Here is an 18,503-nt window from a genome sequence, read left to right on the forward strand (position 1 = left end):
TCACAAAAAAATGACCTCACCAACTCGTTTGAAGGAAAATCCGTATGTAGGGTGCTGACAATTGTGTTCAGTGGTTCAGTGGTGTTTTCTTTGTCACATATGCAAATGCACTGTGAAATTCTATTTACACATGCAGGCAGGGCCGGCCTTAGGAGATGTTGGGCCCAATTGGGAAAAAATGTAATAGAAATATAAATAAATAATTATAAATGAGTCGCGTGTCGTGAGTAATATGACAGTCAGTCGGCTTTAAAAAAAAATCTTAAACCGCGCATGCGCAGATTGTTCTCTCCATAAAAATAAAAATAAATAGAGTAACAATTCAATTTTCCCACGGCTTCCAAATCTCCTTCTTTCTGAATTACTGAATGGGTGGGGGGTGGAGGGTGATGGCAGGTGGAAAGATGGTGGAAAAAACGGGAGCACACCGGGACAAGTTGAATCAGTTGTCATCTTATTGAATGACAATAATAGTTCAACTTATCAAGGGACCAATTCTGGGGAGAGTTCCATTCACAACGTGTGGGGAGTCTAGCCAGCGGTAAAGTTGTGGGGAGGGCAGGAGCGTTGAGAAGGAGGGGGTCGGGTTCATGCCAGTAACTCACTCATCGCTGCCGCGGCGCTCCAGGCGCGGAGCTACCGCATTGTGGCCAGGGAGGGAAGCAGCTCGCATGGCTACGAACGGCCTCTATCACCGGACAGCGGAACCGACTGCCATCTCAGCGCCTTCTGCCGGCCCGCTCACCTCTGGCAGTGCTCTCCATCTGAACAGTGAGGAGACCAGCTCAAGAGCAAAGATCATAGAGCGGAGTGGGTCAGCGGGTGATGGATAACATCACAGCGGGCGGTGGAGCTTACTCCTGTGTCAGCGCAAACAAGGGACCAATTGAGGTTACTCGCACTGACATATGGAGTAAGCTCCACCACCCGCTGTCCTGTTATCCATCGCCCGCTGACCCGCTCTTGAGCTGGATGATCCCTGGCCGACCCCCTCCTCCTCAACGCTCCTGCCCTCCCCACAACTTTACTCCTGGACAGACTACCCACACGCTCTGAAAGGAACTCTCACCCCCCGCTCCCCAGCAGCGCTGTCCTTTTACAGCCTCTTCTCAGTTTAGAGCCGCAAGGTAATATCTTGCCCAAACTCAGTTGTAGCTTTCTATCTCAATAAATATCACAAAATATGCCATTGTTTCAGCCATATTATGACAAAATATAGAACGTAGGTTATTTGTTATCAGTCACCTCATCCCAGAAACAACAGTAATTAAAGATGAACATTTGTTTTACTAATTTACGAGCATGTAACATACAGAGTCCGTTGATCCATATCCAGCAAAAAGTTGTGATAATTGCATAATTGAATTTCCTTTATTGTCATTCAGACCTTTCAGTCTGAACGAAATTTCGTGCCTGCAGTCATACATACAATAATATAATAATAGACAACAGAACAGACAGTAAACACCAAATTAACATCCACCACAGTGAGTCCACCAAGCACCTCCTCACTGTGATGGAGGCAAAAATCTTAGGGCTGCAGTCTCTTCCCTCCTCTTCTCCCTCTGCGCTGAGGCGATACCCCACCGGGCGATGGTAAATCAGTCCCGTGGCTCACCGAGCTCCGCGAACGGGCCGGTTCAAACACCGTGGCCCGGGGTGGTCGAAGCTGCCGCCCTCCAGTCCAGCGGACACAGCTGTTGACGACGTCGTCCACTGGCCCGTGGCCGAACCCCGGACTCAGGCCGCCGCCGCCAGAACGCCGTCTCAGCCACCGGAGCACCGTTCCAGCCCTGAACTGGGTCGCCCTCACGTGAGCGTCTCAGCCCCGCGCCTGGCCGCCCTCACGGGAGTGCCGTTACCCTCGAGCCGGGCAGCCCCGACGGGAGCGCCGTTCCACCCTCAAGCTGGGCCGCCCCGACGGGAGCGCCATTCCACTCTCGAGCCGGGCCGCCCCGACGGAAGCGCCGTTACCCTCGGGCTGGGCCGCCCTCATGGGAGCGCCGTTCCACCCTCGAGCTGGGCCGCTCTGACGGGAGTGCCGTCCCACCCTCGAGCCGGGCCGCCCCGACGGGAGCGCCGTTCCACCCTCGAGCTGGGCCGCTCTGACGGGAGTGCCGTTCCACCCTCGAGCCGGGCCGCCCCGACGGGAGCGCCGTTACCCTCGGGCTGGGCCGCCCTCACGGGAGCGCCGTTTCCCTCGGGGTGGGCCGCCCTCACGGGAGCGCCATTCCACCCTCGAGCTGGGCCGCCCCGACGGGAGCGCGGTTCCACCCTCGAGCTGTGCCGCTCCGACGGGAGCGCCGTTCCACCCTCGAGCTGGGCCGCCCCGACGGGAGCGCCGTTACCCTCGGGCTGGGCCGCCCACACGGGAGCGTTTCAGCCCCTCGCCAGGCCGCCCTCACGGGAGCGTCACAGCCCCTCACGGGAGCATCACAGCCCCTCACGGGAGCGCCGCTCCAGCCCCGAGCCGGGCCGCCCTCACGGGAGCGAGCCTCGAGGTCGCCAGCTCCGCCATTAGGCCTCAGCGCAGACGGAGGCAGAGAAGGGGGACACGACAAAAAAGTCGCATTCACCCGAAGGGAGAGACAGCAAGCCCCGTTTCAGTCCCCCACCCCCCCACCCCCCCCCCCCCCCCCCCCCCACACATAAACACAACCTAAAAAAACAAAACTCAGCTAGACAAAACGAAAAAAACAACACAAAAAAGCAAAAACAAACGGACTGCAGGCGAGCCGCAGCCGTTTACCAGTGCCGCCACTTCAGGATAAAAGGTATTATTGTCTAAGAAATTTGGTGTGGAATGATAATCCATCTCAGTACTCATTTAGACAAGTCCCAAGCTATAGATGCTTTTCCCCCAATCCCCCTCGCCCGATCTTCATTGAACCTACCATTTGACCAATCTTCTACTCAGCTGCTGTAACGTTTCCTTCCTATCAAAGTCTCTGTGTAGCATCACTGTCCCTATCTTCCAATTCCCACTTTGAAATAAAATACAACTTTCGACTTAAAAACTTCGCAGCAGGATCGCTATATAAGTGCAAATATATGGTATTTTATCCTAGCATTACCCCCCCGTGCTGTATAACAGTATGACTCTGAGTCGATATTCACTGCCTCTGCATCCATCCCAGACAAGTGAGGGGGGGGATAGATTTAATACGAACCTGAGAGGTAACTATTTTACACAAAGGTTGGTGGGTGTATAGAATGTGCTGCCAGATGAGGTAGATGAGGCAGGTACTATTGCAATGCTTAAGAAGCATTTGGACAGGTAAATGGATAGGGTGCGTTTGGAGGGCCAAACGCAGGCAGGTGGGACTGGTGTAGATGGGACTTGTTGGTTAGTGGGGGCAAGTTAGGCGGAAATACCTGTTTCTGCACTGTATGACTCTATGACTAAGTGTAAACATTTTGGCAGAAATGTAGGCCAACATGATCCCAGTATCTTTGGCACTGAGCAACGCACAGGCCAACAGGCTACAAGGCTTATGAAACCTGTCCTTGTGAGTTTTTGTGCAATCTCGACAACAAATGCTATTATTCATCACCAAATGAGGCCAGGTTCACTCAGCTATTTGTTTCAGATGTGTTAAAATGCGTGGAGGATGCATGACATGCAGTGTTATATGCACCTGAAAGGTGTCCGTATTGGAACTTCTGGATGTTTACCCTGTAAAGAAGAAAAAACATTATTTATTTTAATCAATGGAAAACACCTGTAATTATTTTTTAGGTTTGTGTGCGAGTTTTTGTTTAGGCAGTTTACTGACTCTTGTATTTTTTTCCAGCTTCTCCTGTTGGCAACGGTTACATCAAACCACCAGCAACACCGGCGGCAAGTACACAAGGTGACAGAGGACCACCGATCATGATGCCCATCAATGTTGATCCTGACGTTAAGTCAGGAGAGTATGTCTTAAAAAGTGTATTTGCCAATTTTACTACTCAGGCTGAGCGAAAGATTCGCATCATCATGGCAGAACCACTGGTAAGTTAAAATAAAAGTATTGTTTCAGCCAATTGTCTTGCAAAATTAGTACTATCTAGTCTTTTGAGGAGATGATGAAGGTGATTGATGAGGATAGGGCAGTGGATGTTGTCTACATGGACTTTAGTAAGTAATTTGACAAGGTACCTCATGAAAGGCTGATTCAGAAGATTAAGATACATGGGATCCATGGCCATCTGGAATCAGGACTGTCTTACCCATTGATGAAAGAGATTAGCAGTGGAAAATATTATTCTGGCTTGAGATCTGTGACCAGTAAAGATCTGCAAGGATCAGTGCTGGGACTTCTGCTCTTTGTGATATACATAATCACTTGGACAAAAATGTAAATGGGCTGGTTAGTAATTTTGCAGACAACACAACAATTGGTGGAGTTGCAGACAGTGAAGAAGACTGATAGATCCGATATGGATATGGGTAGGTGCCTGGAATGTTCTTCAAGGGGTGGTGGTGGAAACATATCACCAGTGATTTTAATAGGCTTTTAGATAGGGACATGGGAATGCAGGGAGTGGAAAGATGAGGATCACTTGCAGGCTGAAGGGATTATCCTGTATCTGTACACTGTGGCCAGCTTGATTGTAATCATGTATAGTCTTTCTGCTGACTGGATAGCAAGCAATATAAAAGCTTTTCACTGTATTTCGGTACACGTGACAATAAACTAAACACGCATCATGTTCGGTGCACACACACATTGTAGGCCGAAAGGCCTGTTCCTGTGCTGTACTATTCTATGTTTATTATTAATTTGTCAATTGGTAGTGATGTTTTACAGCACTGACCAGAGATTAAAGTGAATGGTTTAGCACTGGGAGATGGAGCACCATTTTCAATTTTTTTTTCTCAAAAGCCACAATATTCAGTTTTACTCAGTTGTGCAAAAATGACCTTTTGGTAAGTTTTAGTAGACTATTTTGTTTTGCAGCATTGACAGGCATACTTTATAGTACTTTCAACCTTGCCGAAGCATTGCTTCCCCCGGCAATAACATTCAGGTATTCATGGCCACAACTTAGCTACTCACACACTTGCCTCCTATCACTTGATATAACTGTTTATATGAAGTATCTCAATGCTTAGATGCTATATCCTGAATCTCTGGTCCCCTCGGAAGATCTTAGAGCAGTAATAATAATAATAATAATAAATTTTATTTATGACCGCCTTTCAAGAGTCTCAAGGACACCTTACAAAAATTGAGCATGTAGAGGAAAAACATGTAAGGGGAATGAAATAAATAGTAGAGACATGACTAGTACACAAAGTAAAGACAGAATTCAATACAAAACACAGTATGAGGCAATTAATGCACAGATGAAAAGGGACGGGGACGTGGGGCTAAGGATAGGCAGAGGTGAAGAGATGGGTCTTGAGGCGGGACTGGAAGATGGTGAGGGACACGGAATTGCGGATCAGTTGGGGGAGGGAGTTCCAGAGCCTGGGAGCTGCCCTGGAGAAGGCTCTGTCCCCAAAACTGCGGAGGTTGGACTTGTGGATGGAGAGGAGACCGGCTGATGTGGATCTGAGGGACCGTGAGGGTTGGTAGGGGGAGAGGAGGTCAATGAGATATGGGGGGGCCAGATGGTGGAGGGCTTTGTAGGTGAGGATCAGGATTTTGTAGGTGATCCGGTGGGAGATGGGAAGCCAGTGAAGTTGTTTGAGGACTGGAGTGATGTGATGCCAGGATTTGGTATGGGTGATGAGTCGGGCGGCTGCGTTCTGGACCAGTTGGAGTCGGTTGATGTAGGTGGAGCTGATGCCAAGGAGAAGTGAGTTGCAATAGTCCAGTCGGGAGGAGATGAAGGCATGGATGAGTCTTTCAGCAGCGGGCGGTGTGAGAGAGGGTCTGAGTTTGGCGATGTTGCGGACATGAAAGAAGGAGGCTTTAATGACATGGCGGATGTGAGGCTCAAGGGAGAGGGTGGAAGCAAAGATCACGCCAAGGTTGCGGGCCTGGGGAGATGGGGAGACAGTGGTGCCGTCGATGGTGAGAGTGGGGTTATTGATTTTGCTGAGTGTGGCTTTGGAGCCTATGAGGAGGAATTCTGTCTTATCGCTGTTGAGTTTGAGGAAATTATGTTGCATCCAGGTTTTTATAGCTGACAAACAGGAGTTGATATGGGAGAGGGAGGGGTTGTGGGGGGGATTTGGTGCCAAGGTAAATCTGGGTGTCATCAGCGAACAGTGGAAGTCCAGATTGAAGTGGCGGAGTATCTGACCAAGGGGGAGGATGTAGATGATGAAGAGGAGGGGGCCGAGTACGGAGCCTTGGGGAACGCCTTGAGTGACTGCGGCTGTAGCAGAGGTGTGGTTGTGGAGAGAGATGAAGTGGGATCTGTTGGAAAGGTAGGAACGGAGCCAGCTGAGTGCAGAGCCTTCAATCCGGAGCCTTTTATCCGGAGTTCCGGAAACCGAAAAGCTCCGAAAACCGGACATTTTTTCCAGGATGTCGCCTGCACACCAAAGCTCGCGTTTGGCGCCAAACTTGACCCGAAACGACCCACGGTCAACCCAGGTCTGTACTATTGTAGCGGCTGCCTCCTCCCCGGAGACCGGGGAGACACTTAAACATCTGTAAATCATTGCTTAAATGTTAGTCAGTTAGTTTGGAGGGCTTTTATGTGAAGGGGGGTGGGGGTGAAGAGGGAAACTTTAATTCTTAGTCCCCTACCTGGTCGGAGAGGCGGGGAGCGGGCAATGCCTTACCGGGTGGCCGTGCAGTAAGCTCCGGAGCGCTGTGGCTGCCGACTCCCAACATCGCGGAGCTGGGGCTGCGAGCGTCCGGCCGCGGGCGGCGCCGGTTGTAGCTCTGACCCCGGCAACTCTACCCCTGGCTGCGCGGCGCTCCAAATCCAGTGCCGCCCGCGGCCGGACGCCCGCAGCCCCAGCTCCGCGATGTTGGGAGTCGGCGGCCACAGCGCTCCAGAGCTTACCGCACGGCGACCCGGTAAGGCATTGCCCGCTCCCCGCTGGTATCCCAGCGCTGTGGCCGCCGACTCCCAACATCGCGGAGCTGGGGCTGCGGGCGTCCGGCCGTGGGCCGCGCTGGATTTGGAGCGCCGCGCAACCAGGGGTAGAGTTGCCGGGGTCGGAGCTACAACCGGGAGGGACTGTCCCCCACCCACCCCCCCCCCCCTCCATGTTTTGAGAGGTGGGGGACAGTCCCCCCATGTTTTGTGAAACATGTTGCAGTAAAACCACCACCACAGCCTCCAAAGTCAGCCAGCTCTGTGATGGTAAGTCCACAGGCTCTGCGACAGTAGCCTCAAACTCGATTCCCGTTGGAGGCTGCCAGCTCCTAGAATCTAGCAGCCAGGAACTAGCTGCAGTTCCCAGGTCGGCTCGCCTGCCCCAGGATGGGCTGTAGCGCCCAGGTCACCTGCGTAACCCGGGACTGGCTGTAGCGCCCAGATCAGCTCGCCTGGGAAACACAGCAAGATTTAAAGATACCTGTTGCAGATAATACAACATCTTCTGACCATGCTCTGACTTTTAAATGTTATAAAGGCTCAGAGAATTTGTATAAAAATAACTAGTGAGATTGTAATTGTAAACTGACATAGATTTGGGGTACTGACAGGCATAGAAAATTGGTTGCAGACAGGAAACAAAGAGTAGGGATAAATGGGTCCCTTTCAGAATGGCAGGCAGTGACTAGTGGAGTACCGCAAGGCTTGGTGCTGGGACCACAGCTATTTAAAATATACATTAATGATTTAGATGAAGGGATTAAAAGTAACATTAGCAAATTTGCAAATGCACAAAGCTGGGTGGCAAGGTGAACTGTAAGGAGGATGCTATGAGGATGCAGGGTGACTTGGACGGGTTGGGTGAGTGGGCAGATGCATGGCAGATGTTGTTTTATGTGGATAAATGTGAGGTTATCCATTTTTGGTGGCAAGAACAGGAAGGCAGATTATTATCTGAATGCTGTCAAGTTGGGAAAAGGGGAAGTACAGTGAGATCTGGGGATCCTTGTTCATCAGTCACTGAAAGTAAGCATGCAGGTACAGCAGGCAGTGAAGAAAACAAATGACATGTTGGCCTTCATGGCCTTCAAGTGTTGAGTAAAGGAGCAAAGAGGTTCTTCTGCAGTTGTACAGGGCCCTAGTGAGACCACACCTGGAGTATTGTGTGCAGTTTTGGTCTCCAAATTTGAGGAAGGACATTCTTGCTATTGAGGGAGTGCAGCGTAGGTTCACGAGGTCAATTCCCGGGATGGCAGCACTGTCATATGCTGATAGAATGGAGCGGCTGGGCTTGTATACTCTGGAGTTTAGAGGGATGAGAGGATATCTTATTGAAACGTATAAGATTATTAAAGGCTTGGACACGCTAGAGGCAGGAAACATGTTCCAGATGTTGGGAGAGTCCAGAACCTGGGGCCATTGATTACGAACAAGGGGTAAGCCATTTAGAACAGAGATGAGGAAATACTTTTTCACACAGAGAGTTGTGAGTCTGTTGAATTCTCTGCCTCAGAAGGCAGTGGAGGCCAATTCTCTGGCGGCTTTCAGGAGAGAGTTAGATAGATCCCTTAACGATAGAGGAGTGAAGGGATATGGGGAGAAGGCAGGAACGGGGTACTGATTGTGGATGATCAGAAAATAAAAATCAGAAATTGTGATGTGCCCTCTGATTTTTATTTTCTGTTACTGCTTTCGCTTTTAGTTAAAATTACATATTTTTTCTTTTTACCAGTTTATTGGTTGTAAAATCTGTCTATAAAGGACAAGATTCTCAGGCGCATCCATTTCATATGGGCCAGACCATTGTACAGAAATATGAGATGCCCAATGGGAAACATAAATTCGTTCCGATAAATTTCAGCCCCAATGTGAAATTCCAGTATATTTTATTCTCTATTAAATTGGTCAGGGGCAGCAAGCAAGCACTTTTGTTTGGATAGAGCCTGCTGAAAGGAAAAATAGCCACAAAGTGATGAAAAACAAGTAGACGTGAAAATACATTTCCAACAAATGTGTTTCCAACACATGCCCACAGAACATTATTAATTAGCTGTGTAGGAAGGAAATGCAGATGCTGGTTTAAACCAAAGATAGACACAAAAAACAGGAGTAACTCAGTGGGTCGGACAGCATCTCTGTAGAGAAGGAATAGGTGATGTTTCAGGTCAAGGGTCTGAAGAAGGTTCTCGACCTGAAATGTCACCAACTCCTTTTCTCCAGAGATGCTGTCTGACCTGCTGTTACTCCATCATTTTGTGTCTATTGTTAATTAGTTGCTTGTTTCAAAAGACCACACTTGCACCTTGTGCCAGTGTTAGCAACTGTGCATAATTGATATGACCTAGTTAAATTCATATGAAAATTTAATAGAATATCACACTCAATTAAAAGTTAGTTATTGGCCTAGAAATGTGTGCGTACCTGTTTTTACATTATCATGAATAGACTCAAAGCTGCAAAATATACGTTCCTTGGACAATATGCATTTGGAGGGAGAACAATCAAATAATGAGAGGAATTAAGAAAAATGCAGGTTCAAAACTGAGGAAGGATTGAATTTGTGATAAACAGGAATATGGGAAACAACAGATGCAGTTGAATGGATAATTTGAACCTTCAAGGTTCGGAAGTCACTTTGTTAGGAGGAAGACCGTGTGGAAACATTTTTGCTGGTTGGTAGGAGTCAGCATAATTGCTTAATTCACAGCTATGGATGCTAGTGTGCTTAGATCGTCTCTCAGGGTCAATATTGACACATTCTTGATACATGGATTCTGAGGTGTCTGATAAGGCCAATATGGCTCTGGTGATGCTACACATGTGTATGCCTGATGCCAGACTCCAAAAATAGATACTATCTAAGCTCAATTAAGGGGAACAAACCGAGAAAGAGGTTCAAGGATATGTTAAAAGCCTCCTCCAAGCAACCCAAATTTCCACAGTACTCGTAATGTTTTGTCTATAATGTTTCAAAGTGGAGACGAACCATTGAGTTTGTATTGAGTACATTTTCTTGTGCATGCATGGAATCACACTAAAGTCTTGCATAAGATCCTACCACTTGTATAAACCCCTACGGGTGTCAGGGGTTATGGGGAGAAGGCATGAGAATGAGAGGAGGGAGAGATAGATCAGCCTTGATTGAATGGTGGATAGACTTTATGGGCAGAATGGCCTAATTATGTGCCTATCACTTATGACCTTATAAGCAGCAGAAAGAGTACATCCACTCACAAATTGTTCACCTGCTCACACCATCAGACACTTGCTGCCCCAGCTGTGAATGAGTTTGCAGCCCCCATATTGACGTATCAGCCATGTCGGAACTCGCAAGAGTGCATGAAGCAAATTACCCCCAATCGAGAGACTGCCCACAGAGAAAATGAAGAGCTAATGCAGGGGCACAATAAAGCACAATAAAGCATGTAGTGAAATCAAAAAGTCAATTTCAATACAAGTTTGGAAATCAGGGATAACAACATTAATCAGAATATGAGGCAAGAAACTAAACTGGAAATAAGATGGTAACCATATGAATGGATTAACGACTGTGCAGTTTGCGGAAATTCCTCACAATCTGTTCATCAGCAGACAAAATAAACTCGAAGTCCTTGTCTACTCTTTGTATCTGCAAAATATTTCAAAAGTAACTGGAGCTTGAGATATCAAAGTTTTATTTCAGGCAGTTATGTCACTTAAATTTATTAATGTGTATTTTTCCACTTCGTACTGTGGGCAACACAACTTGTATGTAGCGACACCTGTATTTGTTTTTATTTCTAACCAACAAAGGAAATGGAAACGGCCTTTAAATGGATTCATGTTTATGGCAGTTGGGCAGTTCTGAACTAAATCCAAACTTGGTTCAGAAAAATGCAGTTATTCTGAACCACTATAGGTTTTCATTTGCCACTAAGTCCACATTTGTAGGTCTGCCATTATTTCTGTTGCTGTTATGTTGTGTATAATGCTTGTATCGAAGATATTTAACAAATACCATGAATCTAGCATAGTTGTGCTTCTTCTCCTTGCGTATGCCGTGCACGGCCTAAAGTTGTAGGACGACTTGTTCTATTTGATCTTATTTGATTGTGTACGCCGGGTTGATTGCATTCGTCGAAACAGGGCGGACCACGTGAAGGTTGCAATCTTCCACCCCGTAGTGCTTGAAGTTATCCCATTAGGTTTGCATTCACTATAAGAAACACCTTCTGTTCATAGGAGAATCAATTCATACCATATAAAATCTTATTATCTGGAGCTTCTAAGTTAAAATTGCAAATTTGTGGATTCCACTTTTGCGTATCATACGGAAAGCCAGAGAAATTGTTGCCACAAAATATTATGGAGTGAAATTAATTATTGTCCATTAAGTAAAAGAAGCATCTGGGAATCGCGCCCCATTGTGGATAAAAAATAGGTGGCTCTTATTAAGGCCATCAGTGGGCAGTGGCTTAGCCGTAGAGTTGCTGCCTCACAGCACCAGAGACCCGGGTTCGATCCTGACTACGCTGCTGTTTGATTGGAGTTTGTACGTCCTTCCTGTGACCGTGTGGGTTTTCTTTGGCTGCTCTGGTCTCTCCCCATTTTCAAAAGATGTACAGGTTTGAAGGTTAATTGACTGATAAAATTGTAAATTATCCCTTGTGCGTTAGTGTATGGGGTGATTGCTGGTCGACATGGTTTGCCCGCTGTATCTCTAGACTAAAAGTTTCACTGGAAACTCTGAAATCTGAATCCATTCATTTTTGCAGCCTATTAATATAATTATATAATTAAAGGATCTGTAAGCTCACAATTAATGATTGCAATAGGTCAAATTAATTAATTTTATAAATAATAATCTGGGCAGTAAATATCATTCATTATCACTTGCAGATAACTTGAGTAGTTAAATATGGAATGCAACTGACAATTTGTTCAACTTTTGAAAGTATATTTGAAGGAAAATTAACAATATATATGACCATCTATTGTAAAACAACAAGTGCTCAAATATGCTTATGCCCGATAGCTATTTCCTTGTTCTGAAAGATGTGGATTGAAGATTCTAACAAAAATTAGCTTTTATTTTGTGTTTGAAGAAACTAAGGGATGCAGAATTGTTCATCAAAACAAAAGGGATGGAATTCAAGCATCAGGGTTCATGGGAGAAAGGATGATGTCGGAGGACAATAGACAATAGGTGCAGGGGTAGGCCATTTGGACCTTTGATGGGGTTAATGGGTTCTAACAGTTCAGGGGGCTAATGGGTTATAACAAGGTCTCTTATTGGAAGTGGAATAAAGGCCTCGGATAGTTTTAAGGCGTTGGCCGTGGCCACAATGCAGCACATGAAAGAAAATGCTTCTCAGATGAAGAGGATGGTGGCATTTCACTCTGAAATGTGTGTCACATGCCCTTGGACTGGTGAGGGTCTGGCAAAGGATGGACATGCCAGTGACTGCCAACCCAATCGACTCGGTGACACCATATACAAATCTTACATCCCCACAGTATTGAGGGGCTAACAATAAAAACTGACAATGTTTGTTGTTTCTTATTTTGTATTTTATATTTTGACTCTCACATAGATTGCATTAGAGTGAATTTTATTTTGTATCTAAAAATTTTGGATAGTGATTAATTAATCGCAGAAGGATGAATATTTTAACGCCAATAGTTGTGACCAAGAAATCACCTAAACTGCTGAGTTGTCAGTTCTTCCCAGTGGATTAAAGAGCACCCACATTGTGCATTGGTATTTTTTTTTTTTAATGCGGCCTCAATCTTTGGAGTGGTTGAGATGTCACAAGCACAAATTGTAATAAAAACAAAAAGAAAACATGAAATTTAAAAAGGATTTCATTTATGAATTTTGTGGGATAGTGCAGTTGGGGACCACATTGAATTAAATGGATGGACCCTCGGCAAGCTATTTGAGAAAACAGAAAGTTATTCCCTTTACACTGTGGATGGCTTGATTGTAATCATGTATAGTCTTTTTGCTGACTGTTTAGCATGCAACAAAAGCTTTCACTCTTCCTTGGTACATGTGACAATAAACTAAACTAAACAATCACTGTAGCAAGAACATGTGTTACATGTACAGGCACACTAGTTCTGTAGTAAGTATCTGCCAGATATTTGAAAATGGTATGTTATGTATTGCAAAAAATTAAAAAAAGAAAAGTAAGCACTACTCTGAGCTAAAAGGAAACCCATATAAACATAGTGCATTTAAGGTATAAGCACAGGAGCAGGCCCTTCAGCCCACAATGTCAATGGCGAACATGATGCCAAGATTAGCTAATCTCACTTGCCTGTAAATGATCCTGCCGCTGTGGATTAAAGGCGCAGAAAGATCGATAAAGTTCTGCAGAATAAAGATTCTACAACTCCGTTCCGCTATAGGATCTTTGTTCTACATATCTCGGCGCAGCGACTCCTCACGCGCTGAATCTTCTCCTCATAAGTTCTGCAGAACAAAGATTCTACAGCTCCGTTCCGCTATAGGATCACATGCTGAACCTTCTCATCACTGTTGGCGCAGCTCATGAAGCCCTGCTCGCTCTTTCCAGCTGTGGGTTTCCAGAGTCAGAAGCCGCTTCTCTCTTTCTCTTCATTTGGCAGCCCGGCTCCACAGATTTATTACATGCAGTATCTTGAGGAACCAAGTGCCAAGAAACAAGCTTTCAAGGAAACAATACTGATATATAGGACTTTGGTTAGGCTTTAGTACTGCATGCAGTACTAGTTGTCCCATTACGGGAAGGATGCAGAGGTTTGGAAAGGGTGCAGAAGTGGTTTACCAGAATGATGCCTGCATTAGAGAAGAGTCCTGATGAAGTACATAAAATTATGAGAGGCATAGACAGGGAAGACAGTCAGAACCTTCTTCCTTGAGTGGAAATGCCCAACACTCGAAGGCATAGCTTTAAGGTGAAAGGGGCAAAGTTTAAAGGAGATGTGTAGGACAACCTTCTTCACACATAAGATGTTGGGTATGTGTTGCCAGTGGTGGCAGATACAATAGTGGTGTTTAAAGGGCTTTTAGATAGGCACATGGATATGGAGGGAATGGAAGGATATGGATCATGCACAGGAAGGGGAGATTAGTTTAATTGCATCATATTTGGCAGAAACATTGTGCATTGAAAGGCCTGTTCCTGTGCTGTACTGTTCTATATCATTACACTTCCCACTTTACCATCCCTATAAACAATGCTACTCAGGTACCGGACAGATACCTGGGCTAAATGCCCCTGCAGTATTAGCCCCAGAAGAATTGCTAAAGTCTGCAGCTAGTTTCTCAGAAACTTTAGCCACTCAAAATTGTAAGGCCATAAGACAAACATAGGGAGAAACAATAGAGGCGTAATTAGAAATATACACAATAATCCGCTAATGTTGTTAGACTCTGCAAATGATTTTGCATCAATCTAATGCAGTCATATTTCCAGAGTGAGGTAGGTGGGTTATAGAATCTATGATGCCAATAAAACTTAGGAACATGAGTAGACCACTGAGCAAAACATTTTAACTCCCCTTCCTATTCCCATACTGACCTTTGTGACTTGGGTCGCCTCAACTGTCAGAGTGAGGCCACACACTAATTGGAGGAACAACACCTCATATTTTGCTTAGGCAGCTTACAACCCAGCAGTATGAACGTTGATTTCTCACATTTTAAGTAGACCCTGCATTCCCCCTCTCTCCCTTCCCCCTCAAGTTGTCCGACTAATTCCACTGTTCGCATCCCTATATTATTACCTCTTCCGTAGCCAACATTGGGCCATTACGGGATTCACCCTTCCTTGGTCATCTGTTGCCGGCCCTAATTTATTCTTTCCTTTTCCTACCTCATACTTTGTCTGAAGAAAGGCTCTGACCCAAAACTCTTAACCGTTCCTTTTCTCCAGAGATGCTGCCTGTCCAGCTGAATTGCTCCAGTACATTGTATCTTCCTTTGGTATAAACCAGCATCTGCAGTTTCATCCTACCCAAGATATTTTCTTAGGTTAGGAAATTGATAACATCGGAATCATCAACTTAAGATTGCGTCCAAGTGATAGAAGAGCAACATTACAAGGAGCTTCTTTGTATAGTATGCTTTTGCAGAATCACTAAGGCACAGATGGTTGCATAATTTGAGGGAAAAGTGGGTAACCACAGATGCAGAGGGTGACACAGGGCAGTGTAAATTGCCTTGTTTCTACACAGGGTCAGTTTGAGAGAGAATGCCAAATGCCTTTTCCCAAGTTGTAAAACTGTGCACAATTGCCAGTAATCGTCTTGCTCTGGGTAAGTGATACTGCAGCAGCAACATGAGGAAAATGTGTGTTTGTCCAAAGTCCAGCGAAGATCCAATTTTGTGGTTAGTTAAACATTGACACTGACATGTTACCTGAACCTCTTCTGATATGCTTCCTTTGGCATTTGCTAATTGCCTGCTGAACTAACACTATGTTCATTTGTGGCGACGCAGGGAACTGCAGAAACTGGTTTGCGAAAAAAGATTAAAAAGTGCTGGAGTAACTCAGCGGGTCAGGCAGCATCTCTGGAGAGCATAGATAGGTGCCATTTCGGGTCAGGATCCTTTTCACCACTGAGTTACTCCAGCAATTATGGTTTTTTTATGTCTGTTTAGAACTTTAGAGTATGATGAGCATAAATCACCATATATGCATCTCGAACAAAAGATGATACGACAATGATTATAACAGCTGCAGTACCCTGCAACATTTTCATAAAAGTATTGCTATATTCTTTTTAACATTGATAGCTATTACCCCTTATTTAAACACAATTTTATTTTTTTTACAAATTCAGTGTCAGTTTTGAATATTGTACTTTGTTGCAAATTAAAAGGAGGTATTTACTAAAATGATTGTTTCATCTTTTAAAGCTCTGCTGAAAATGGTTTATTTAGTCCATTTCTGATAATCCTTAAAATGTGTTTTGTTGTAGGAGAAGGCATTGACAAAATCCTTACAAAGGGGAGAAGATCCACAGTTTGATCAGGCAAGTAAAACAAAATTGTTAATAAATGTTTGACACGTTTTAATGAAGAACTTTGTTGTTGTTTAATAATGAACAAACTTGTGTCAAAAAGATTTTTGGACATCAATATTATTATGAGAGATGGGAGCAGGAGTTGCCCATATGACCCCAGAACCTGTTCCAACATTTATTACGATTATAACTGATCTTTGACTTCAACTCCATTTTCACGCGCAATCCCTATACACTTCAATTCCATTAGAGTACAATAATCTATTGTTCTTAGACTTGACTGATTTTCCTCTGGTGTCTGCGATAGAACAGTCCAAATATTCAGAGACTCATGTTGAAGAAATATCTGCTCATTTCGGTTGTAAGCTAACATAACAGCTTATGCTGAGAACATGATCTAAGTACTATAATTTCCCAGCTACGACAAGCAATCTCTCAGCATCTACTCCGTTAAGCACTCTCTGAATTTTATATAAATCAAAAAGTCAATTTTCATCCTTTTAGATTCCACAGAATATGTACCCATGTTACTCTGTTGTATCTGATTCTCTGTTTGACTAGTGAATAAAGTGTGGAGTAATGCTGGTGCTCCAACAAGCAATACTGTTCATTCAAATGGCTCAACCAGCTTGGCTGTAGAGGATTCTACCATATAAAGTTTCAACACAGAGAACTCTCAGCTACCAACAAGCAACAATTACCCATTTACAGCTAAAACCAGATATATTGCAAACTGAGTCTCCTTTGTTTCAGTAGAGCACGGAAGCAGGCTCTTCTCCCCAACTCATCCAGGCTGACCACGGTGCCCCATCTAAGCTAGTTCCTTTTGCATGCGTTTGATCCATATTACTTTTTTCTTTTCCCACAAATTAGGCAATTGAAGTAATTCTTCATGACTTCTATGTAGGTCAATATTAGGGAATGATTATCCAAACATGAAATGATCCAAAAGTAGAAAAGGTTTCTGTCAAAGAAGGTGCTTTTAAAATGCAATCAAATTTATAACTAGTTGTATAAAAATTAAAACATAATAGAACATAGAACACTAGAGCTCAGGAACGGGCCCTTCAGCCCACAAGATTTGTGCCAAACATGCTGCCGTTAATCTGTACATGGTCCATATCCCTCTATTCCCTGCACTTTCATGTGCCTATCTAAAAGCCTCTTAAACACCACTACCACCAACGCCCCAGGCAATGCTTTTCAGGCCCCCACCACTCTTGGTGTAAAAAGCCTGCCCCTGCTCATCTCCATTAAACTTTCCCCCTCTCACCTTAAAAATAATAAATATTAACAGAATTTTAGTGTATTCTACAAGAAATTATCAACAACTATCAACTACTAATCTAGTTCATTATTCAGAGTTTAAAAGTATACAAAACTTTCTTGGTAATGCCAATTTAAAAAAATCTGAATTCCGACAACTACTTGATTAAAATCCAAATGGCATCTTGCAGTATAGTAAAATCATTGATTCAAAACTGTAAGTCCTATGTGTGCTTAACTGTCAAGAAGCAAACCTTCACTCAGTTTATTTATATTAGCGCATGCCAGTAAAAATAGCACAATGTTTCATTTGAACAGACAAGTGTATTTTCATGCTGCGTCCAAGGTCAAGACAGCCAGACATATGAGTACACTGAAGTGATAACTACCAAATTGTACGAAGTTCATTTATAGTGAAATAAAATGAGCTTTCATTGATATAAGACCATATTTGCGCACATATTTAATCGGCTCCAACTATAACACAGAATTTATCTTGCCACTGGCTTAAAAGCTGATGTGAATAAGGCTTGTAATTCACAGACTGTCCAGACTTTCCTCCCTTCCTGTATAAAACCTTTACCGGGTCCACCCTTCCTGCTTTGACATGAAGGAATGATAAAAGAAAGTAATGACAGACAACATCTTCCATTACAATGTGTCTTTGTAGCAATGTACAGAACCTAAAAGAAAGATTATTTTTGTCTATTCAACTGTAAAATTATTATTAGGTGTAGCATTTTGTTATTTTAGTTCAGAATGTGGAGAAATGAGCTGCAACCATTTTCCAGCCTGAAGTGACCAAAAGCATTTGAAGCTACTGCCCAAAAATAGAAGACCAAATCTTGTTTTATTTACATCTAAAGTATCAATTTCCTGATATGGTGACGTTGCTGAAACTATTCAGTGTGCCATTAGTACCTTCTCAAAATTGGCCAGCTAAGATGCCAAAACACAAGGAACTGCAGATACTGTTTTAGCAAAAAAAGGCTAGCAGTATCTCAGTGGGTCAGGCAGCATCTCTGGATAGTGTGGATAGGCATTTTTCTCGGGTTGGGACGAGATCAAGTTATCCTGTCTGAAGAAGGGTCCTGAGCCAAAATGTCACCTATCCATGTTCTCCAGAGATGCAGCCTGACCCGTTGAGTTACTCCAGCACTTTGTGTCCTTTTTCAACCATCACAGGTCATGGGGGAAGTAGAATAGAAATGGGAGGAATAAACTACCACCCAGCAACATCACACCATATAGTCATA

The 18,503-nt window shown here is 44.4% G+C and overlaps 1 protein-coding gene across 9 annotated transcripts in view; it reads left to right on the forward strand.

The window, feature by feature from the left end:
- Positions 1–18,503, forward strand: part of fry (FRY microtubule binding protein) — a 433,098-nt gene that overhangs the window by 35,629 nt on the left and 378,966 nt on the right. For all 9 annotated transcript variants that reach the window (XM_033022865.1, XM_033022866.1, XM_033022859.1 and 6 more), the window contains exons 2-3: positions 3,795–3,994; positions 15,937–15,990. In XM_033022865.1, the coding sequence (XP_032878756.1) occupies positions 3,875–3,994; positions 15,937–15,990 (174 nt within the window). In that variant the 5' untranslated portion in view covers positions 3,795–3,874. The remainder of the gene's footprint in view (positions 1–3,794; positions 3,995–15,936; positions 15,991–18,503) is intronic.

Source organism: Amblyraja radiata, chromosome 6, assembly GCF_010909765.2.
Source record: "Amblyraja radiata isolate CabotCenter1 chromosome 6, sAmbRad1.1.pri, whole genome shotgun sequence".
NCBI lineage: Eukaryota > Metazoa > Chordata > Chondrichthyes > Rajiformes > Rajidae > Amblyraja > Amblyraja radiata.